The 24,674-nt window shown below is 39.9% G+C and overlaps 1 protein-coding gene across 1 annotated transcript in view; it reads left to right on the forward strand.

The window, feature by feature from the left end:
• The window catches only part of gcfc2 (GC-rich sequence DNA-binding factor 2), a 52,005-nt gene extending 27,611 nt beyond the window's left edge, over positions 1-24,394 (forward strand). Inside the window, exons 9-19 of the mRNA XM_034187841.1 lie at positions 7,582-7,630; positions 8,242-8,339; positions 8,850-9,049; positions 9,191-9,335; positions 9,701-9,822; positions 22,232-22,308; positions 22,408-22,474; positions 22,557-22,700; positions 22,808-22,944; positions 23,182-23,406; positions 23,454-24,394. Of these exons, the coding sequence (XP_034043732.1) occupies positions 7,582-7,630; positions 8,242-8,339; positions 8,850-9,049; positions 9,191-9,335; positions 9,701-9,822; positions 22,232-22,308; positions 22,408-22,474; positions 22,557-22,700; positions 22,808-22,944; positions 23,182-23,314 (1,172 nt within the window). The 3' untranslated portion in view covers positions 23,315-23,406; positions 23,454-24,394. The remainder of the gene's footprint in view (positions 1-7,581; positions 7,631-8,241; positions 8,340-8,849; positions 9,050-9,190; positions 9,336-9,700; positions 9,823-22,231; positions 22,309-22,407; positions 22,475-22,556; positions 22,701-22,807; positions 22,945-23,181; positions 23,407-23,453) is intronic.
• The last annotated feature ends 280 nt before the right edge of the window (positions 24,395-24,674 follow it).

Here is a 24,674-nt window from a genome sequence, read left to right on the forward strand (position 1 = left end):
AATGCATGAATTAGTTTTTCAGCATCACTCTGAGACAAGACCTTTCTGATTTTAGAGATATTGCGTAAATGCAAAAAAGCAGTCCTACATATTTGTTTAATATGCGCTTTGAATGACATATCCTGATCAAAAATGACTCCAAGATTTCTCACAGTATTACTAGAGGTCAGGGTAATGCCATCCAGAGTAAGGTTCTGGTTAGACACCATGTTTCTAAGATTTGTGGGGCCAAGTACAATAACTTCAGTTTTATCTGAGTTTAAAAGCAGGAAATTAGAGGTCATCCATATCTTTATGTCTGTAAGACAATCCAGCAGTTTAGCTAATTGGTGTGTGTCCTCTGGCTTCATGGATAGATAAAGCTGGGTATCATCTGCGTAACAATGAAAGTTTAAGCAATGCTGTCTAATAATACTGCCTAAGGGAAGCATGTATAAAGTGAATAAAATTGGTCCTAGCACAGAACCTTGAGGAACTCCATAATTAACTTTAGTCTGTGAAGAAGATTCCCCATTTACATGAATAAATTGTAATCTATTAGACAAATATGATTCAAACCACCGCAGCGCAGTGCCTTTAATACCTATGGCATGCTCTAATCTCTGTAATAAAATTTTATGGTCAACAGTATCAAAAGCAGCACTGAGGTCTAACAGAACAAGCACAGAGATGAGTCCACTGTCCGAGGCCATAAGAAGATCATTTGTAACCTTCACTAATGCTGTTTCTGTACTATGATGAATTCTAAAACCTGACTGAAACTCTTCAAATAGACCATTCCTCTGCAGATGATCAGTTAGCTGTTTTACAACTACCCTTTCAAGAATTTTTGAGAGAAAAGGAAGGTTGGAGATTGGCCTATAATTAGCTAAGATAGCTGGGTCAAGTGATGGCTTTTTAAGTAATGGTTTAATTACTGCCACCTTAAAAGCCTGTGGTACATAGCCAACTAACAAAGATAGATTGATCATATTTAAGATCAAAGCATTAAATAATGGTAGGGCTTCCTTGAGCAGCCTGGTAGGAATGGGGTCTAATAAACATGTTGATGGTTTGGATGAAGTAACTAATGAAAATAACTCAGACAGAACAATCGGAGAGAAAGAGTCTAACCAAATACCGGCATCACTGAAAGCAGCCAAAGATAACGATACGTCTTTGGGATGGTTATGAGTAATTTTTTCTCTAATAGTTAAAATTTTGTTAGCAAAGAAAGTCATGAAGTCATTAGTAGTTAAAGTTAATGGAATACTCAGCTCAATAGAGCTCTGACTCTTTGTCAGCCTGGCTACAGTGCTGAAAAGAAACCTGGGGTTGTTCTTATTTTCTTCAATTAGTGATGAGTAGAAAGATGTCCTAGCTTTACGGAGGGCTTTTTTATAGAGCAACAGACTCTTTTTCCAGGCTAAGTGAAGATCTTCTAAATTAGTGAGACGCCATTTCCTCTCCAACTTGCGGGTTATCTGCTTTAAGCTACGAGTTTGTGAGTTATACCACGGAGTCAGGCACTTCTGATTTAAAGCTCTCTTTTTTAGAGGAGCTACAGCATCCAAAGTTGTCTTCAATGAGGATGTAAAACTATTGACGAGATACTCTATCTCACTTACAGAGTTTAGGTAGCTACTCTGCACTGTGTTGGTATATGGCATTAGAGAACATAAAGAAGGAATCATATCCTTAAACCTAGTTACAGCGCTTTCTGAAAGACTTCTAGTGTAATGAAACTTATTCCCCACTGCTGGGTAGTCCATCAGAGTAAATGTAAATGTTATTAAGAAATGATCAGACAGAAGGGAGTTTTCAGGGAATACTGTTAAGTCTTCTATTTCCATACCATAAGTCAGAACAAGATCTAAGATATGATTAAAGTGGTGGGTGGACTCATTTACTTTTTGAGCAAAGCCAATAGAGTCTAATAATAGATTAAATGCAGTGTTGAGGCTGTCATTCTCAGCATCTGTGTGGATGTTAAAATCGCCCACTATAATTATCTTATCTGAGCTAAGCACTAAGTCAGACAAAAGGTCTGAAAATTCACAGAGAAACTCACAGTAACGACCAGGTGGACGATAGATAATAACAAATAAAACTGGTTTTTGGGACTTCCAATTTGGATGGACAAGACTAAGAGTCAAGCTTTCAAATTAATTAAAGCTCTGTCTGGGTTTTTGATTAATTAATAAGCTGGAATGGAAGATTGCTGCTAATCCTCCCCCTCGGCCCGTGCTACGAGCATTCTGACAGTGTGACTCGGGGGTGTTGACTCATTTAAACTAACATATTCATCCTGCTGTAACCAGGTTTCTGTAAGGCAGAATAAATCAATATGTTGATCAATTATTATATCATTTACCAACAGGGACTTAGAAGAGAGAGACCTAATGTTTAATAGACCACATTTAACTGTTTTAGTCTGTGGTGCAGTTGAAGGTGCTATATTATTTTTTCTTTTTGAATTTTTATACTTAAATAGATTTTTGCTGGTTATTGGTAGTCTGGGAGCAGGCACCGTCTCTACGGGGATGGGGTAATGAGGGGATGGCAGGGGGAGAGAAGCTGCAGAGAGGTGTGTAAGACTACAACTCTGCTTCCTGGTCCCAACCCTGGATAGTCACGGTTTGGAGGATTTAAGAAAATTGGCCAGATTTCTAGAAATGAGAGCTGCTCCTTCCAAAGTGGGATGGATGCCGTCTCTCCTAACAAGACCAGGTTTTCCCCAGAAGCTTTGCCAATTATGTATGAAGCCCACCTCATTTTTTGGACACCACTCAGACAGCCAACAGTTCAAGGAGAACATGCGGCTAAACATGTCACTCCCGGTCTGATTGGGGAGGGGCCCAGAGAAAACTACAGAGTCCGACATTGTTTTTGCAAAGTTACACACCGATTTAATGTTAATTTTAGTGACCTCCGATTGGCGTAACCGAGTGTCATTACTGCCGACCTTAGCCAGCAGTTTCAAATTTCCTTCAATGTCGCCTGCTCTGGCCCCCGGAAGACAATTGACTATGGTTGCTGGTGTCGCTAACTTCACATTTCGCAAAACAGAGTCGCCAATAACCAGAGTTTGATCCTCGGCGGGTGTGTCGCCGAGTGGGGAAAAACGGTTAGAGATGTGAACGGGTTGGCGGTGTACACGGGGCTTCTGTTTAGGGCTACGCTTCCTCCTCACAGTCACCCAGTCGGCCTGCTTTCCCGGCTGCTCGGGATCTGCCAGGGGGTAACTAACGGCGGCTAAGCTACCTTGGTCCGCACCGACTACAGGGGCCTGGCTAGCTGTAGAATTTTCCACGGTGCGGAGCCGAGTCTCCAATTCGCCCAGCCTGGCCTCCAAAGCTACGAATAAGCTACACTTATTACAAGTACCGTTACTGCTAAAGGAGGCCGAGGAATAACTAAACATTTCACACCCAGAGCAGAAAAGTGCGGGAGAGACAGGAGAAGCCGCCATGCTAAATCGGCTAAGAGCTAGTAGCTACGCTAAGCTAGCGGATTCCTAAAAACACGCAAAGTGAATAATGTGTAAATAATTTAGAGGTGATTCAGCAGAAGGAGTGCTTTAGTTAAGGCACGTAAAGATTACACTGGGAAACAAATCGTAATCTAGATAACTAGATCAATCTAACTGCGCAGATTAAACAGCTAACAGATACAGAAAAACACCGCTGTGCTCCGGAACAGGAAGTGATACAATACCGCAGTGAGAGCCAACCACCAGTAGAGGCCAGTAGGAAATCTTCTTTCTCCTTCATCTCACAACCTACCTGTGGGGCATATGCACTGATGATATTCATCATCACCCCTTCACACACTCATCACCCTGTCAGACACTCGCTTAACCTCCAACACACTTTTAACATACTCTTCCTTTAAAATGACCCCAACACCATTTCTCTTCCTGTCCTCACCATGGTACAACAACTTGTACCCACCGCCGATGCTCCTGCTCTTACTTCCCTTCCACTCGGTCTCTTACACACACAATATGTCTACCTTTCTCCTCTCCATCATATCAGCCAGCTCTCTCCCTTTACCAGTCATACTTCCAACATTCAGATTCCCCACTCTCTTTTCCACCCTTCTAGTTTGAGGGTGGGCGATAAAGGGGTTAAATGAAAGAGCACATGATGCAAAAATTGTACTTCTGGGGAGAGCCCATTATCACTGTTCACATTAAATCTCACTAAAACTTACTGACGCACCCTCTCCCATTTGCCTTGTCTTCCCTTCTCCACTGGGAACTGAAAACAACCGCACTTTTCACAACTGCTTCGGTGATTACAGACGAAAACAAAACAGTACACCATCTTGCCGTGTAAAGTGATGCTGTGTTTTTGTTGTGCAGTGGCAGACTGTCCCCGGAAGTGGTCAAATCCCACGAGATCACCCAGGAGTTCAAACAAGACTGCACTGCCCCATTGGACTTCATTTCTATAGCACTTTTTTAAGACACTCTGTTTATTAAACTTTTCTGTCATAACAAAAACAATTTTACAGCCAGTGGCAACTGCCACAAATATCAAAACAGTTAGCAAGCTATGACTAGCAAGCACCCACCCCAGACAAACCAGTGAAAGTTAGAGAAGTGACAAAAACACAGAGTAAATAAACATTTAAAAAATACATCAAATAAAAATATATAAAGTATACATAGAAACATGCATATATCACAAGATTGCAGTGCTCATATCAAAGTGATCTGACAACCTGAACTGTTAACATGGGACACAATGGGATTCCAGGTCCTTTCAAATGACACAGCATTGCCAGGCAGCCAGAATCGGCCTATTTTTTTTTTCCAGTTTGAGAAAATAACAAACCTTTTTAATCCAGCTTGTATAAATAGGTGGCACTGGAGATTTCCAATTCAACAGTATTAAGGGACCTTGACACTTGCACAAATTCAGTCCCTGCACTATCGTGCAGTTTGTTGTGCCGATGCGTCCCGCTTTGTCCCGCTTGACGTCCCGCTTTGTCCCGCTTGACACCATACTATATAAAATAAAGGCTGTGCCATATCATTTCATAGCCAATGACGCCTTTACTCTGAGAACTTGACTGATGAAACCATTCTCTCATTGCTCCCAGAATCACAGAGAAATTGTGTACAGCTACAGGTTGTCTCATGCTTGTCGTGCGATGGAGAACGCATTTGGAATCTTGTCTCAAAGTTAATTATTTATAATATATATTGTAATGGATTGGTAAAACGGTTGCATTTTCATTCCTTCTTATGATTTAGATAATGTACCTGTAAAGTTATGTTTATTATAGATGTAACATCTTGTCATAATCTAACTTCAGGTACAGATGCCCTGCGCGCAGTGACACGCATTGTTTTCAAATAGGTTGCTAATGTTGAGGACTATTTCACACAAGTGGCATGCAAGATTGCCTGCCAGTGCGGCGATCAAATATGTGCAAGTGTCAAGGAACCTTTAGCCTCTTGGCCAGCAGAGTTATGAATGCTATTAAGTCTTTTTTTAGCAGGAGAGAGAGTCGGTGAAGCAGGCCACACCACAAACAGGGCAATCATGGCATTAAGAACAGTATCTCTGTTACACTGGACCAACGCATGAAAGATTTCAGACCAAAACCTCTTCATGGAGGGACAGCTCCAGAACTTGTGTGTAAGTTGCAGTGGCCTGACAGCATCATTTGCACAGAGATGACACGGTGTCAAACATTTTTGCAAGCTGAGCTTTAGTATAGTGAGCTTAATGTAGGATCCGGCATTGCATGAAACTATGCTTGGCACAGATTGAGGACCTGTGTACCCTTTTTTAAGATCTCCCTCCAAACATTAATCTGGGATCAACACTCCCAAATCTGTCTTCCATACAGTTTTAAGCACAGTAGAAGAACCTAAAAGGTTAGAAATACTTAAATGTATAGACAAGATCGCCCCTCTCATTGAGGGGAGAGGTTTCAGAAACCTCTTAAAATCAGAAGGGCTTGAGAGGGCTGGAAATTCTGGAAACAAGTTATGAGCGTAATGAGCTTGAACGTACCCTGAAAAAAAATGACGTAATTTGGGAGTAGAAATTTATCTTCTGTTGAAAAGAGGCAAAAATAGTTGATATACACATCTTTCAAGGTTCTTATCTATAATCTATTCTATATAAGAACAACGCTCAATGCACTTCACAGTGACTCACATTTATCCATGTAACAATGCCAGGAGATCTGAGGCAAGGCGCTAACCTGCACAACAGAGCAGTTTAAGGTTTGAAAACCCTGTGATTTACAGTTATGTGCAAAAATCTAAATCACCCTAACAAGTCTCTGTAATGTGGTTTTTGATCTTTTTTTTCTTTACTAGTTTCAGTAAAAGTCATAATTTGATAAATGGAGAAAAAAAAAATCAAAGCTAGAAAAAACTAATTTTGCTTATTGTATTAAAGAAAGTTAGTGTGTTAAAGAAAGTGATGTGCATCCATCCATTCATCCATGTTCTATACCCACTTACTCAAATTAATGATCACCGGCGTGGTGGGCTTGAGCCTATCCCAGCAGACATAGGGCGTGAGGTAGGGTACACCCTAGACAGAACGCCAGTCTGTCACAGGGCAAGTGACATGTTTTGAGATTAAAAAAAACAAAAAATCTTGAGTCTATCATTCTACAAAGACCACAAATGGGATATACGAATAATGAATGTTTGAGTTCAATGGTACGAATATTTCATGAGGTAAACATCTCAAGGATGATCAGTGGAAACAAGATGCACCTGAGCTCAGTTTTGGGCTTCATGGCAAAGGCTGTGAATACCTGTGCACATATGATTTCTTTCTTTTTTTTTTTCTTTTTTTTTTTTAAATAAATTAGCAAAATTCTCAAAACTCTTTCACATTGTCATTATGGAGTATTGTGTGTAGAAATTTTAGGAAAAAAATGAATTTACTCCATTTTGAAATAAGGCTGTAACAAAGCAAAATGTGGAAAAAGTGAAGCACTGTAAATATTTTCCTGACGCACAGTATACAGTGTCAAATCACAGCGTAAACTTGCTCACTCCCTCAGCAAGCAAAATAAACCTTTGCGTCATGCACGTGTACTACCAAAAAAAAAAGACTGTACATCCTCAGTGCAGCGAAAAAAAATCACATCATAAATTAGTCCAGCTTTTCATTCTGACTCCTGCTAACAGCCTCCAGACAGTGCAGTGGATTTGTTTTGTGTGTGTGTGTGTGTGTGCGCGCGCGCGCGTGTGCAGAGTGCAATGGTACCAAACGTATAGAACAAAATTGGCACTCTAAATGGAAACAAACTGCACTCTAAATGCAATGCAACACAAATGGGACGAATAATCCATGTCATGTGACATACAAAGCATTAATCAAATGACAAGGATCCACTCAGCCGTTATATAACAGTGAATGAATGATGAATTGAGCAATCACACAGAATTTAGTTTGACAGGTAAAGAGCAATCACATGAACTCACTAACATTCCTATGTAAAGTTTTTGATAGTAATGGAGTATGACATTAGGTTTACGGTGGGAACTCATTATGGAACAGGTGAAATGTCGTTAAAGGAATATGTATATTAATTGGACGTTTGATCTTACTCTTGCAGATAACATGGAGGAGAACGGGAGCTCAGCTAATGGAACACAGACCAATGAGTGAGTTAATAATGAAGATTGTATCGATAACAGTTTCAGATGTTAAATTTTTTTAGGGCAATGTGTGCTGTTAAAGAAGCCTGCTGATAAAAGGAAAGCTGAAAATTTAATTCCCAGAGCAGCAGATTAAATCTTGGTGGGGAAGGCGTATGAACAGCACTTGCATCACAATCATAACACTGCCAAGGTGCTTTTGAGCAGGGTCCAGATCCAGCTGTGATTGTACTGGGCAGTGTCCAGGCTTGAATGTGGATGTGTACACACAGGGCGAACCTAAAATAAAATAAGAGGGCATTGTGTCATTGCTGCGGCCCTGGATAAATAAGGGTGTAACAGAAATCTCATACCACAGTATAACAATAGTTGATGCTGGTTCTGTAGAAAAACTGTTTTGTTTCACGATAAGGAGTAATATAGTTTTCTTTCCTTACATACTCTGCTTCCTTGGATGCCTATGATGGTCAAAACAGGCACACTTTATTCTTGTAATTATGAAGTGCTGCACATTTTCATTATTATTATTATTATTATTATTTTTGAAAATAATTATTATTTTTGAAAATTATTATTTAAACTCGGCATTGTGTGCAATTTTGTCTTACCTGTTGCAGTGAGAAGTGTGAAGTTAAAGTTCAGGGTGATATCGATGATATGCCTGAGGACACACAACCGTCAGCTGAAGAAGAAGAGCAGCTGCATAAAAAGATGGGTGAGGGTGGATAATGTGACCACCTTTAAGTTGAACAGATATATTCTGCTTACAATCTCAACAGCATAGCTTTACTCTTATCTGCCTGTAATCTTCAACATAAAAATCCTGCAAAACCATTGGTTTGGTTCTAGGTAGAGCCATTTCACTTACAAATGTCACTTTGTAAGTTTTATTTTTCATAATCTGGAGACATTTTTGGTTTGTGGAACATTTATTTTAAAATCATTTATTAATCAGACTAATTCTTGCAAGTAAGCACAGCCAACTACAGGTGGACATCAGTCTGTCCAAGATGCCAGATGTGGACATACCACTGAACAGTTTATAAATCCTAAAACTGAAATACAAATCTGTCTTCATTTCATTGCTTTTCCTTTTCTCTTGGAATGTTAAAAATCAGCATAAGATTGAAGTTGAATGGTTAAAGATATGCTTAACTTCATGCACCATGTTCATGCTGAATTATGGGATCCCTGTGTTAAAGCACCTTTAATGTTCCCTCTTCAGCTGATATCCTATTGAAGTCCCAGGTGGTCTTCTCTGATGTCCAGGATGAGTTTTCTATCATTAAAAACATACTGTCCCACTTTGAAGAATGGAGAGCGTCCTACTCTGACACCTACCACAGTGCCTACATCTCTCTGTGTCTCCCAAAGTTGCTGAACCCCATTATTAGGCTTCAGCTACTGGCTTGGAACCCTCTAAAGGTATAATGTGGACAAATACAACTGCCAAAACACGCTAGTGAATCAATAGCAACTGTGTTTTGTATGCCTTTGAGTGCACCATAGTGTGTGTGTGTGTGTGTGTGTGTGCATACTGGTATAGAATGCGTTTGTGTATTTCAGGATGCAGGTGGGGATTTTGAAGACCTCCCATGGTTCTCAGAAGTGGAGACCTTTTGTCATGGACACGGCTATGAGGAGCTTGAGCGCACAGACAGACAAATCCTGTCTAATGTCATAGAAAAGACAGTCCTACCAAAAATAACTGGTAATATTCACATGTTTCCATCAACACCATTTGCTATAATGATTAAAAGATAAAAGACCAGCTTTTGCAATATGTCATTAGTACATGTTACTACACTGCAGAAATGTAATATCAGGCTTCTTTTGGTAATATTATTTCCTGTACTGTTATTAACTGACTTTTTACCTGTTTGGCTGTTCTGGAAATATTCAACAGTCTCTCTTATCAGTAGTAGAGATTGATTGTTAGCCTGTTTGAGTAACAAGGTTGTGTCCACAGTGTAAACAGGAGGGTGTCCAGGAAACTGGACACCCTCTACATTGCAGAAGCATCAGTCTCATAGCTTCTCTGTGTAGCCTCATGTGTTCTCTGTTTTTTCTGTGTAGCCTTTGTAGACCTGGTATGGGATCCCATGTCTCTCCGTCAGACAGTCTGTCTGTCTGAAGTTTGTCATAGACTAAAGGAGGACTATTCCATCTTTGAAGGAGAGCAGAGTAAACCAGTCAAGGTAAAGCAACAAGTACACAATGTTTACAATTACTGATCCAAACTGAAGTCTTCTCCATAAACATTTGGTCTGTTTTCACTTCTTAAAGGATTTATTACACACCCAAAGACACTATGCTGTACAGGGCATTGTGTGTAAGGCCATTATACATATTTTCCTTTATAAATCATTGGTTGTCTGGATCAGAAATTTCAGCTAAATATATCATATAGACAAACACAGTGATATTTGAGAAGTGAAATGAAGTTTATAGGATTTACAGAAAGTGTGCAATAATTCTTTCAACAAAATTAGGCAGGTGCATAAATTTGGGCACCCCAAACAGAAAAAATACATCATTATTTAGTAGATTGTTCTTTTGCAGAGATGACAGCCTCTAAACACCTCTATAGCTTCCAGTGAGAGTCTGGATTCTGGTTGAAGGTATTTTGGACCATTCTTCTTTACAAAACATCTCAGGATTGTTGGTTTCCGAGCATGGACAGCCCACTTAAAATCACACCACAGATTTTCAGTAATATTCAGGTCAGGGGACTGAGATGGCCATTCCAGAACGTTGTACTTGTTTCTCTGCATGAATGCCTTAGTAGATTTTGAGCAGTGTTTAGGGTCGTTGTCTTGTTGAAAGAGCCAGCCCCGGCACAACTTCAACTTTTTCACTGATTCATGAACATTGTTCTCAAGATCTCCTGATATTGACTGGAATCCATGTGACCCTCAACTTTAACAAGATTCCCAGTACCTGCACTGGCCACACAGCCCCACAGCATGATGGAACCACCTCCAAATTTTACTGTAGGTAGCAAGTGTTTTTCTTGGAATGCTGTGTTCTTTTTCAGCCATACATACTGCCTCTTGTTATGTCCAAATAAGTAATTTTAGTTTCATCATTCCACAGCACCTTATTCCAAAATGAAGCTGGCTTGTCCAAATGTGCTTTAGCATACCTCAAGCGACTCTGTTTGTGGCGTGTACGCAGAAAAGGCTTCCTCTGCATTACAGCATCATACAGCATCTCTTGGTGCAAAGTGCACTGTATAGTTGAAGGATGCACAGAGACACCATCTGTAGCAAGATCATGTTGTAATTCTTTGGAGCAGGTTTGTGGGTTGACTATGACTGTTCTTACCATCCTTCGCTTCAGCTTATCTGAGATTTTTCTTGGCCTGCCACTTCAGGCCTTAACTAGTACTGTGCCTGTGGTCTTCCATTTCCTCACTATGCTACTCACAGTAGAAACTGGCAGCTGAAATCTCTGAGATAGCTTTTTGTACAACCCCTGGCAAAAATTATGGAATCATCGGCCTTGGAGGATGTTCATTCAGTTGTTTAATTTTGTAGAAAAAAAGCAGATCACAGACATGACACAAAACTAAAGTCATTTCAAATGGCAACTTTCTGGCTTTAAGAAACACTATAAGAAATCAGGAAAAAAAAATTGTGGCAGTCAATAACGGTTACTTTTTTAGACCAAGCAGAGGGAAAAAAATATGGAATCACTCAATTCTGAGGAAAAAATTATGGAATCATGAAAAACAAAAGAATGCTCCAACACATCACTAGTATTTTGTTGCACCACCTCTGGCTTTTATAACAGCTTGCAGTCTCTGAGGCATGGACTTAATGAATGACAAACAGTACTCTTCATCAATCTGGCTCCAACTTTCTCTGATTGCTGTTGCCAGATCAGCTTTGCAGGTTGGAGCCTTGTCATGGACCATTTTCTTCAACTTCCACCAAAGAGTTTCAATTGGATTAAGATCCGGACTATTTGCAGGCCATGACATTGACCCTATGTGTCTTTTTGCAAGGAATGTTTTCAGTTTTTGCTCTATGGCAAGGTGCATTATCATCTTGAAAAATGATTTCATCATCTCCAAACATCCTTTCAATTGATGGGATAAGAAAAGTGTCCAAAATATCAACGTAAACTTGTGCATTTATTGATGATGTAATGACAGCCATCTCCCCAGTGCCTTTACCTGACATGCAGCCCCATATCATCAATGACTGTGGAAATTTACATGTTCTCTTCAGGCAGTCATCTTTATAAATCTCATTGGAACGGCACCAAACAAAAGTTCCAGCATCATCACCTTGCCCAATGCAGATTCGAGATTCATCACTGAATATGACTTTCATCCAGTCATCCACAGTCCACGATTGCTTTTCCTTAGCCCATTGTAACCTTGTTTTTTTCTGTTTAGGTGTTAATGATGGCTTTCGTTTAGCTTTTCTGTATGTAAATCCCATTTCCTTTAGGCGGTTTCTTACAGTTCGGTCACAGACATTGACTCCAGTTTCCTCCCATTCGTTCCTCATTTGTTTTGTTGTGCATTTTTGATTTTTGAGACATATTGCTTTAAGTTTTCTGTCTTGACGCTTTGATGTCTTCCTTGGTCTACCAGTATGTTTGCCTTTAACAACCTTCCCATGTTTGTATGTGGTCCAGAGTTTAGACACAGCTGGCTGTGAACAACCAACATCTTTTGCAACATTGCATGATGATTTACCCTCTTTTAAGAGTTTGATAATCCTCTCCTTTGTTTCTATTGCCATCTCTCGTGTTGGAGCCATGATTCATGTCAGTCCACTTGGTGCAACAGCTCTCCAAGGTGTGTTCACTCCTTTTTAGATGCAGACTAACGAGCAGATCTGATTTGATGCAGGTGTTAGTTTTGGGGATGAAAATTTACAGGGTGATTCCATAATTTATTCCTCAGAATTGAGTGAGTCCATATTTTTTTTCCCTCTGCTTGGTCTAAAAAAAGTAACCGTTACTGACTGCCACAATTATTTTTCCTGATTTCTTATAGTGTTTCTTAAAGCCAGAAAGCTGCCATTTGAAATTACTTTAGTTTTGTGTCATGTCTGTGATCTGCTTTTTTTCCTACAAAATTAAACAACTGAATCAACATCCTCCGAGGCCGGTGATTCCATAATTATTGCCAGGGGTTGTATTCTTCCCCTAAACCATGATGAACAGTCTTTGTTTTCAGGTCATTTGAGAGTTGTTTAAGGTGCGTTTACACATAAGCAAGACGCGTTACGAATGTCATTTTTCTGTCATTCGTGACACATTCCTGACATTCTTAACGTGACTTATCGCATCTGAATAGGTTTCTTAATAGTGCGTGTTGGTGCGTGATATTCTTGATATTCGTGGAGCATGTTTTTGTCTGTCAAAATCTTCCACGAATGTCACACACCACCCTCATTTCGTCTCACGTCGTGGAGGTCGCAACTGAGCGTGTTGATCCGTCTTGATCACTAGTGATCCTTAATAGAATGTGACGACGTTCGTAGTGGTTCCTGTGATGGTTCTTGGAGCCCAAACTGTCACGCATTATTACGAAGTGACACGGAAACTGTCAAGTTTTGACACGACTTGTAACGCGGCGTCACATTTCACCGCGCGCCACGACAAATCAGTTTTCTGTCATGTGCGCACAATTAAACTTGGCTCCACAGCTTTCAGTTTGATGCAGGATGCTGAAGAGGAACAGTGACACGAAGTCAGCCAAGTGTCGTTCCACAGTTCCTGCTGAGGCTCCTCAGGATGCTCCTGCAGGTGTTTCACCTGCTGTTGTAACCGATGTGCGGGAGAACGAGTCTGAACCAGAGGAACCAGAGGAGCGAGAGGAGACTCGCGTGCAGCCAGACATCTCTGCACCTCCTCCAGTCTGGCGGAGGAAGAAGCGCGCGCACAATTAAACCCTGCTACACCGCATTCAGTTTGACTGCTGACACCAAGTCGGCTAAAAGTCTCATTTCAGTGCTCTTCAGTGCGCTCCTACGTGTTCCACATGCTGCATGTGCCTGATGTTTGGGAAAACGCGTGACACGAGAGCCACATGAAGCCACACATCTGGCTCTGTCCTTCTCCTCCTCTCTGTGCCACTCCATGGCACAGAGCCCAACTACGCATGCAGTCACAAAGTTCTGAAAAACTGGAGCGATCTGATTTCAGTTGGATGAATATGGGTGTGTGTGTGTGGAGACAATTCAACTCGTTCACAACGTGACAGAACTTGATGCGTTGTTACGCGCAATAGCGTGCAACAACGCGGAACATTATTCTTGACCGTGCGTAATGGTTCCTGATAATTCTCCAGCAACACGTGCCATTAATCATAACGCGTGGTAACAGGTTGCAACAGTTCCTGAGGACACCTGACGCCTCTGCCCCGATTCATCACATTCGTGATCAGCGGCCAAGAATGTGTACTTTGTGGCATTCGTTACTTGTCGTCGTTATGTGTAAACGCAGCATTAGAGGCTCCAATGTTGCCACTCATTAGAAGAAATGCAAAGAGGAGAAACATTTGCAAATGGCCATCTTAAATACCCTTTCTCATAATTGGAGTCACCTGTGTAAGGAGGTCAAGGGTCATTGAGTTTACCAAACCAATTTTGTGTTCCAATAATTAGTGCTAAATATCTTCAAAGCAATAAAATGACAAGGGTGCCCAAATTTATGCACCTGCTTAATTTTTTTTTTTAAATTTATACTTTATTTTAGTTTTCAAAAAGATACAGTTTTACACATAAACATTTGCACCGATTGAACTTGGTAGCATCCCACAAAATAATTAACATTTGTGAAAACTTACTTTTTTTCTTTTTTTTTTTTAACGAGAACTGTAGCATTGAACCCGGGTGTAAAGAAATAATCTTATTCATAAGTCCACTTTGTGAAAGTCCATTGAAATATGTTGAAAACATAGAAAGCAGATTCACCTACAGCATTTACACATTTTTGTACCCCCCTCCCCCATTCTTACGTAATATGTATGTGGTAAAATCCTATATGAAGTCAGATCTATATTGTCTAATGTATTGTAGCCATCCTTTCCATACATTATTGAATTTGTCAACTTCCAATCTAACAGATGCTGTTACTTTTTCCATAGTGTATATATTTAACATGACATCAACCCATTCCTCCACCTTTGAGATCCGATCTGTTCGCCATCTTTTGGTGATTGCTTTTTTACTAGCTAAAAGCATGATTCTCATAATTTTATAGTCATCTTTTCTTCTTAAATGTAACATTTCTATATTAGTCAAATATAACATTTCAAAACTTAACGGGATTCTGACCCGTACTACTTCCTCTATAATGTTTTTGATTTCAGACCAATACTGAGTCATTAAAGGGCAACCCCAAAAGATGTGAAAATGATCCGCTTTGTCTTCCCCACATGATCTCCAACATTTTGTGTCTACATATTTTCTTTGAGCAGGTGTTAAGAAAAACCTTATTACATTTTTCCAGCCATATTCTCTCCAGAATAGAGAGCTTGTTGTTTTCCATTGATCCCGGAGTATTTGATCCCAGTCCCCCTCTGAAATTAAAATGTTTGCTTCCCTCTCCCACCTTTCTTTGACATATCCTGTGGCATCCCCCTTTAACTCCTCTAAAGCTGTATATAATTTTGAAATAACCTCGTAACTTAACTCTGATTTATAAACATCTAGGATAAGTTTGAGTATATTTGACCGAGTAATATTCATATCCTTATTTTTCATTTCTTGCTTTAAATAATGCCTTAGCTGCAGGTACCTATGGAAATCCTGATTTCCAAGATGAAAGACATCTCTTACTTGTTGAAAACTCATTACATCATCTCTTTTGATTATCTCCCAGTGCATTCTTGGACCATTTCCCCACAATTTAAATGTGCTGTCCAATGCATTTGGTACAAAATCAGTATCATATGCGATCCATCTCAAAAGCCTGCATTTTTCAACTAAATTATACTTTTTCAAAATTTAAGACCAGATTCCCAGAGAAACCCGCAGCAAAGGATTCACATTTTGTCTCCAGTTTACCTGTAATTGCAAATCACACAACAGGGCTTGTACTGGTGGCTCCATTTTCCCCTCAATATCTTTCCATTTCACTACATATTCTGGATCACACAAACCCATCAACACCTTCAACTGAGCAGCTTGATAGTAGCTCTTGAGGCATGGTAAAGCTAGACCTCCATGTTTTTTTGGCAACTGTAAAGTTCTATATTTAATGCGTGGTCTTGCCCCCTGCCATATGTATCTAGATATTTGTCCCATTCTTTAAAGCCCCTCTCAGTTAATTCAATGGGAAGATTTTGAAATATATATAACAACCGTGGCAAAATATTCATCTTAATCACCTCAACTCTTGACACCAGGCCTAAGAAAGGGATTAAGTTCCATTTTGAAAAGTTGGCTTTGATGTTAGACATCACCTTATCATAATTTGAGATTTTCAAATGTCCAAGATCTTTTGTAAGGTGAATGCCCAAGTACTTCATTGATTGCTGCTCCCAATTAATTGGATAATTTTGTTTTATAAATTGGTTTGGTATATAATTATATGATAAAGCTTGAGTTTTCTGCACATTAATTTTATATCCTGACAGCTTTCCAAACTCTGCCAAGAATAACATCAGGACTGGTAGTGATGAGCTTGGGTTCTCCAGATAGATCAAGACATCATCTGCGAACAACGCTAATTTCTGTTCTATTCCTGATACGGTTATTCCCTTGATATTGACACACTGTTTTATCCTCTGGCTTAGCGGTTCCAAAAAAATATCAAATAATAACGGACTGACTGAGCAGCCTTGACGACAACCCCTCTCTAATTTGATTACCTTTGACAGACTACCATTGACTTTGATCCTTGCTATTGGGTCCACATACAGAGATCGAACAGTCTCAATATAACCATCATGAAAATTACATTTTTTCATTACTCTAAATAAAAATTCCCACTTAACGGAGTCAAATGCTTTTTCTGCATCCATTCCCAGTATGGCGGCCTCCAGGTTTCTTTCTTTGATGTGTTGCATAATAAGTAATGTATGGCGAATATTGTCATGTGTTTGCCTTTTCTTTATAAATCCAGTCTGTTCTAAACTGATAATATCTGGTAATATGTCTTCCATTCCTCGAGCTAAAATTGCTGTAAAAATTCTATAATCCACATTAAGTACACTAATAGGTCGGTAGCTAGAGCAATTTGTTACGTCCTTACCCTCTTTTGCAATAACGGAAATAATTGCTTCCCTCCAAGAATCTGGAATTGCCCTACCCTGTAAAATCCAATTGAAAGTTTTTTGTAATAAAGGGATTAAAGTTTTCCTATATACTTTATACCATTCGGAGCCATAACCATCTGCACCAGGACTGGTGTCAGATTTAAGTCTAGATATGGCTGAATTGATTTCTTCCACCGTTATTAGAGCAATTAATTTCTTATTCTGCTCCTCTGTTATTTGTGGCAAATGTAACTTGTCTAAGTACGTGTCTATTTGAGATTCATTATTATTTTCTGTTTGTGCATACAACTTGGCATAATAATCTTCAAAACATCTACGTATATCCTCTGTTTTGTATACCATTTGCTTTGTTTTAGGGTCTTTCATCTTAGAAATTTGTCTTAATGTCTGTTGCTTTTTAAGTTTATACGAAAGTAATTTTGTAGATTTACTCCCCGCCTCATAATATCTTTGCTTTGTGTAAATCATTTTTTTCTGGATTTCTTGAGAGAAAATGTCATTAATTTTTGCCCGTATTATCTTTAATTCTTCATTAGTTTTATCATCAACTTTGTTTTTATGCTCTCTTTCCCTTTTTTCCAAATCTACTTGTAATTGTTTTAGTTCGGCTTGTCTCATTCTTTTTATGTGAGCAGATTTTGCTATCAGCTTTCCCCTCAATACCGCCTTGCATGCGCCCCATAGTATAGGTGGAGACACTTCACCGTTATCATTTTCTTTAATATATTCGCAAATATTCCTCTCAATTTCCTCTTTCATCTGACCATTGAGCAAACTTGAATTTAGTCTCCATACTGTTGTTTTCTTTTCAGTCCCTGTGAATATTTTTAAAAATATTGGGCAATGATCCGATAGGTCCATGACTCCCATATAACATTCTTTTACTCTATAACGATCTTTTGAGTTAATTAAAAAATAATCGATTCGTGAATACAGAGCATGAGGAGCTGAATAATAGGTGTAATCTTTTTTGAGTGGATTTAGGTCCCGCCATATATCTAAAATCCCATGTTCTGACAATAATTTAAAAATTCTTTTACCAGTAGTGGTCTTTTGTTGGGTTTTCCCTGTCGAATCTAAATTCGAATTAAGACGCTGATTTAGATCACTTCCCCCTATTAACACTCCTTCACTCTCAGTTATCACCAGCTCAAAGAGGAGTTTGAAGAAACTCCAGTCCGAGCCTGGGGGGGCATAGATATTGAGCAATGTAACCAGAACTCCCTCTAGTCTACCTATAACTATTACATATCGACCTTCCTTATCCTTTATAGTTTTAAGCATTTCGAAACTTATTCTATTGGATATTAATATACAAACCCCTCTTCTATGCCCTGACTGATATGAAGATGAAAATTCCTGATTATATCCATTTCTCTTGAGTTTTTCATGTTCTTTATCAGTCATATGGGTCTCCTGTAAGTATAGCACTTCCACACCCTCTTTTTTCATCTTGCTCAACACCTTGCCCCTCTTGATTGGACTGAGGAGACCATTAACATTGTATGAGGCTACTTTTATATGAGTACTCTGTGATGCCATTCTATGTTACATAATGTAAATATTGTTATTCCTTTCACCCTATGTGCTACATAAAACAAACATTTGGAACAGTAATGAATACAGAAGAACAACTTTGAACTAAATATACTCAAGACTTCCAAACATGAGGTCCAAAAGGAGACCTTTGTAGAGCAAAGTACCAGCTCTGAGGGATAACCCCTAACCCCGTAGGGTAGGGGGCCCTTGTGACCATATTTGGCCCTGTTCATTCCTCCCACTTTTTGTCCACTTTGAAATAAACATAAACTCCCCGACTGATAAATTAACTAAATAGAGGAAGGCTCCCTCTCTGTTGTAAACAAATACACAGTCATTTTCAACATAATTTGCATAACACCACACTGTCTTGATGAGAGAAGGTCCTATTGGTCCAGTGGCTTACTGGTCCTCTTCCCCCGCTCTTCTGTAGTTGAAGTCTTGCAGTTTCTCCTTATATCCCAAAGATGCTGTCTGGTCCGGTCTGTCCCCTCCTCGAACAGAGCGCCACATCAGATGAGACAGCCTCTCCAGGGGGTCATCCACAGGTCTGATGATCCGGATCTGGAAACCCCTCGCCACCATATCCTTAGTTGCCTCTGCTGCCGTGGTATACAAGCGAGTTTCATCTTCATAGAAAACGCGAAGCTTCGCGGGAAAGGGCATCTGGAATCTGATTTTTTTCTCTCTCAGCACTCGCTTTGCTTCAGCGTATTCCTTTCTCCTTTTCATGACTTTGGGTGCATAATCATGATCCACGTACACCCGTTGCTCCTCAAACATGAAGCCTCTCATTCCCCACGCCTTCTTTATAATTTCCTCTTTACATTTGTAACTTGACAGCTTCACAATAATCGAGCGTGGAGGGGCACCTGTAGGGGGACGTGGTCCGAGTGCTCTGTGTGCTCTCTCCACTCGGAGTGCAAATGTCGGTGGCAGCTCGAGTTTTTCCCGGAGTAAAGTTTCCACGAATGTGCACACTGACTCCGCGCTCTCCTCAGCCCGTTCTCTGATGTTGTGCAGACGTATATTTTCGCGTCTGCCTTGTCCATCCTGGTCCACCAACCGATCCTCCAGCCTTCTCTGGATCTTGATCAGCTCACATGTCGCTTGCTCAATGCACTGGACTCGGTCCTCAGTCCCTTCGATACGTCTTTCCGCTTCATCAATTCTGCTATTGGCCGTTTTTATTTCTGCCCTGATATCTTTCAGATTTTCCACTGTTTCACGACGAAATTCCCTAATTTCACGCAGAACAGTCTCCAGCTCTGACATTTTCCTGGGTTCGGAGTACCTCTGCACTGCCCGTTCCTCCTCCGCATGTACCTCTGTTAGCTCGGTTAGCTGTGGTGTTAGCTTACCCCCCTCTTCTTCGTCCGTGTGTATCTCAGTGTTTCTAAAAGATTTTTTCGTCTTTCCTCTTGTCATTGTCAAAAGCCCCTTTATGCCTTGATATTTTAGGGATTACACGGCAAAATTCACCACTCAGGGCTTCACCCAACTTAAAAGTCGGGGAGCAATGTTTTTATGCTGCCGCTATCATCGAGTCCCGACCGGAAGTCCGCACCTGCTTAATTTTATATCTATATACACAATGCAAAGTGGAGTGGTGTTACTCCGCGAAGTGCATTCAAACCGTATAATGCACGGCTTTGAGTTGTTTAATCCTCTTATACCATGGTCCCACACAGTGAGCTAACACACAAATGTTTATTTAAGTTAACAGAACTTGATAAAAATGTGAGTATTTGGGAGTATTTTATGTTTTGTCTCCAATGCGCTTACCGTCTCTGCGGGCTCGTGCTGCAGCGAGTCACACACACCGCCCCCCTCTCTGCTGTGTGGAGCTGTGGCAAACTCTGGCAACAAGTCCAGAAACTACACTCACTGTTTTGATGGGGAGCGCTCGGCAGCCCACAAGGATAGAACCGTTCTCTTCTTCTTTCCCGTCTTCTATCTTGTCCAGTTCGTCCGATGTTAAATCTTTACGCCGTTGCTTTTGCTGTTCTTCTTTTTATTATTGTTGTTTATGCACCAATGACACCAGATCAGATTACTTGTATGTGAGAACTTACTTTGCAAAAAATTTTATTCTTATTTGACAATCAAATCAGTCCAGGTTTAGCTCTTGTTCAAACAAGACAATTAGGGGTTATATTGTTTTTAAAAAGTATGCACTCCCACTCAGAAATGTTAAAAAGAAAAAACTAAACTGTCAACATGACAGAAAAACTCTGTCTTACTGGATTAAAGCTACAGTGTGTCATTTTTAAAGAAGAGGAGAGCAAATGATATGTCCATCAAATATTGTGTTTTTAAACTTTTCAATGTTATTTATTTTATTAACTTAGACAGAAACACGCAAAAACAATTTTATTATTATAACATAAGTGTCTTTTTTTTTTTTTTAGTCTATTCTTGCTTTCAATGCATCTAAAACCAGTCAAAATGACTCACAACGCGCTGCCTCGGGTGATAATTGCCAACAGCACCGCTATACTAAAAATTTCTGGGGCGAACCCTGAAAGCCCATCACAACAAAACGCAGCCACACAACAAACTTATTCCAGTATCTAAAACAGAGGCATCCAGCTGCATGGGAGAAATGCTACACTTTACGAGGGGAACAAGAGAGCAAACTCCCGCTAAAAACCAGCTTACTCTGGTGGAATCATTTACCCAAGTGTATTTTTTGAATCAAAAGAACAATTGGAGCTTCAATTCCAGGAGGTAAGTAGGGGTTAGTTTTAAGTTTTTGATAGAATAAAAGCAAAACTTGTTTTGCGTTGTCTCTGTCATTTGTACTAAATGTTTTCTTTTAAAAAGTAGGGGGGAAAAAAATCGCTGTGGTAACAGTATAATTGCACTACGCCTTTGTTCTCTTGTCTGGGGAGATCACCCAGCCTTAATTGCCGCATTGCCTTAATTGTGTGCACTCCACTTACGGGAGGTGTGGCTTCCGACAGAAGCAGCTGTGGTGATCTGTCATTCTGGACATTCCAGCTTCACACCTACTGTGTTTGGACGGTTATGGACTAACAACTGTCCACTGTGAGGCACGTGTTTTGAAAGGTGCGAGTTCGCATCCCAGATGGTGTTTTTTTTTTTTTTTTTTTTTCTTCCACATAAGCGCCACCATGTGGTGCACCTTGCATTGTTCCTGCTCGACGGACACCGGCGTGTGCACGAACTCTTGCACTGGGTTCGATATCTAAATTTGCAAAAATCTCAAAACTTACTTCACATTGTCATTAAGGGTATTGTGTGTAGAATTTTGAAGGAAAAAAAAAAAGAATTTCATTCATTTTGAAATAAGGCTGTAACATGGCAAAATTGGGAAATGGTGAAGCGCTGTGAATACTTTCTGAATGCACTGTATACGTTCTCCCTCACCACATACATAAACGTCCTCCTTGATCTTGGCAGCAACTTCCTTCTCCTGCTATACATTGTGTCCTTCCTCTGCACATTCCCAAACTACCTCAAAGTACCTGTCTGGCTTTCTCTCTCCCACCCTTCGTACCTGCGCTGTCCTTCTGATGTGTGCCTTCCTAGTCTTCTCCATCCTCATCTCTCTCAAGGAAAATCACATCATCTTCAGCTCTGCCTCCTGTCTTTTTGTCAGCGCCATAGACTCCAGGACATACAACATCCATAGCTGGTCTCACTACTGCCTTGTAAACTTTTTGTTTCACTCTTGCACATATTCTTCCATCACCAATCACTCATGCCACTCTTTACCACTCACATCCCCCACTTCTTCACTTTTTACCTCATGAAGAACAACTTTGAATTTTCTGCCTATTATTTATTCCATGCAGGACCTCATAGAGGCTGTGAGTGCCCGTTTGAAGAACTGTGTAGATGAAGACATCTTCATTCCTCTGTACCCCAAGAAGTCAGTTCACTGCTTTAAAAAAAATAGTGGCTATTAACATAAGTAATGATGGGGAAAAAAATGGGTTTATTTTATTTATTTATTTTTTATGAAATTCAGGTTTCTAGAAGATGAGGCGTCTCCTCAGTGTCGCTTCAGAAACCAACAGTTCTGGATGGCCGTAAAGGTTCTGCTTATTCTTTTGTTATGGACAGAGCTCAGTTTTTTGTGAGCTGCCATTTGTTCATCAGTGTTCTGTGTTTATGTAGCTGCTGGGTAACATGGGAAAATGGGACTTGCTGCTTCCGGAGTCTGTATTAAAGGAACTGATGTTGGACAAATTGCTGAACAGATATCTGGTGTTCACCCTATCCAGTCACACATTGACCAGTGCCATGCATGGCTACAACAAGGTATTTTATTTTAATATATGGTGTGTTTAACCTTGGACTTATGCCTCTGTGTTTGGCCTGAAAATTTTGACTTACCTTTCTCACCACTTTTCTTTCTCTCCTTGCAGATAGCAAATAGTCTGCCACGCTCATGGTTCAGAGGCGCCGATTCCTGTTTGCCTCAGCTTCAGTCTTTTAGGAACTACCTTGTTGAGAAAGTTCATTCTATCTGCAAACAACAGCCCCATGAAGATCCTAACACCAGGTACCACATAGGAAATGTTTCAATGGAGACAACAAAAAATGTCCAAATACCCCTTTAAGTCACAGTGATACAGAAATATACTTTAGTGACATGGCTGAGATAATACAGAAATGTTTACTTCAGAGGTCAGTGCAGATAATCTGCGATGTGACATTTGAAACGGTGAATGAAAAATCATTAAATGTACACTGTAGATGTGACTCTGTCTCTAATGTGAACATTTGTGTTCCTGTTTAGGTCTGCAGTGGTTGAAGTGCTGCAGGTGTTGAGTAGAATCAGGTGCTTTAATGCGATCAGTGCACTAGCAGAGAAATACCATTATGAAGATCTCATCTACGCTCACCAACTTCTGAACCAAGAGGGACTATGATTAATCAAATATAGTCTGACAGAATGGGACTCTCACAGCAAATATGTTGCAATTCAGATGTTCAGTTCAGAGTTGGAATTACCCCCCCCCCCCCCCCCCCCCCCCCCCCCCCCCCAACCACCACTACCACCTGCATTTGTGCCACAAGATGATGCTGGTTTAAAAAAGGAAATCTCTTTTACAGATTTACTGAAAGCAATTCCCCCACATTAACCTCGACTCTGTGAACTCCAAATACATTTTTTTTCCCGATGGCAAGTTTTGGAGCGTGCAGGTCCTGCACTGTGACACTAGAGGGACAGTGAGAACCATTTGGACAAAGGTACCATTGTGTTCTGGAAATCTAATACTAGTTAAACCCGACCTTTGGCTATTATAGTATATCTTTAGTTCAGTTGTGAGGTGAGAAATGCTGCAGAACATCCTCATAAAACAAACATGGTAACTTCTGCAGCTTTTGCATCTTAAGTATGCATTTGTCACGGTAAAATGAATGTGCAGACATGCCGTTAACATACAAACATGGAAGCAAACAGAGATGTTGCAAGTTTCCCTACTTGCAGGAGGCTTTTCAATTTCAATTTATTTTCCTTTATATAGCGCCAAATCACAACAGAGTTGCCTCAAGGCGCTTCACACAGGCTGTAAACAAAATGTGTAAAGATACTACAAATGACATTTTTCTGAATTATAGTAAAAGCATTGTAACAGTGCAGTGCGCAGTAAAGCGTTTGTATTGAAGGGTTGTTTAAAAAAAACAAAAAACCCATAACTTCATGTTTACCATGCCCACATTTATTAGTATTGGTTGTTCAAAAAGTGGTGATAATTGATATGTAAAAACTTTTCAAAGCTGTGGAGAGCTGCATCCGTATTTCGCACACATGATTTGACCTCAGCAATGACCTTCACAAAAATGTCAATTGAGCAGTCACATTTTTTTTTAAGTTATTTTAAAATTTCAATACATTCAAGCACTAGTACTTGAACATGATGCTGTCAGCATATTGAGGTTTGTTTATATGAAGATATATTTAGATATGGAGACATTTTCTATGAATAAATGTTTTATTGTTCTTAAATTCTATGCGTAATTTATTTTCTGTTTGTCTCAAGAATTAAATCAATTTATTTAACATGTTACCAAATTCTCATTTGGGGTTGAAAAAGCAGTAAACTGGATTAGTGTGACCACAATCAGTAGAATTGGTCTCGGATCATTTCAACATGTATGCAGAATAGGCTGTAGTTCTATGAGGAGGAGAGGATTGTCTCTCCTTTATTTAGCAGGAGTAGGGGAAAAACTACAGAGGACCTTCAGACAGCACAAAATCCCAGTTTACTTTAAACCGGTTAACAC

This window comes from Thalassophryne amazonica, chromosome 2 (assembly GCF_902500255.1).
Source record: "Thalassophryne amazonica chromosome 2, fThaAma1.1, whole genome shotgun sequence".
Taxonomy (NCBI): domain Eukaryota; kingdom Metazoa; phylum Chordata; class Actinopteri; order Batrachoidiformes; family Batrachoididae; genus Thalassophryne; species Thalassophryne amazonica.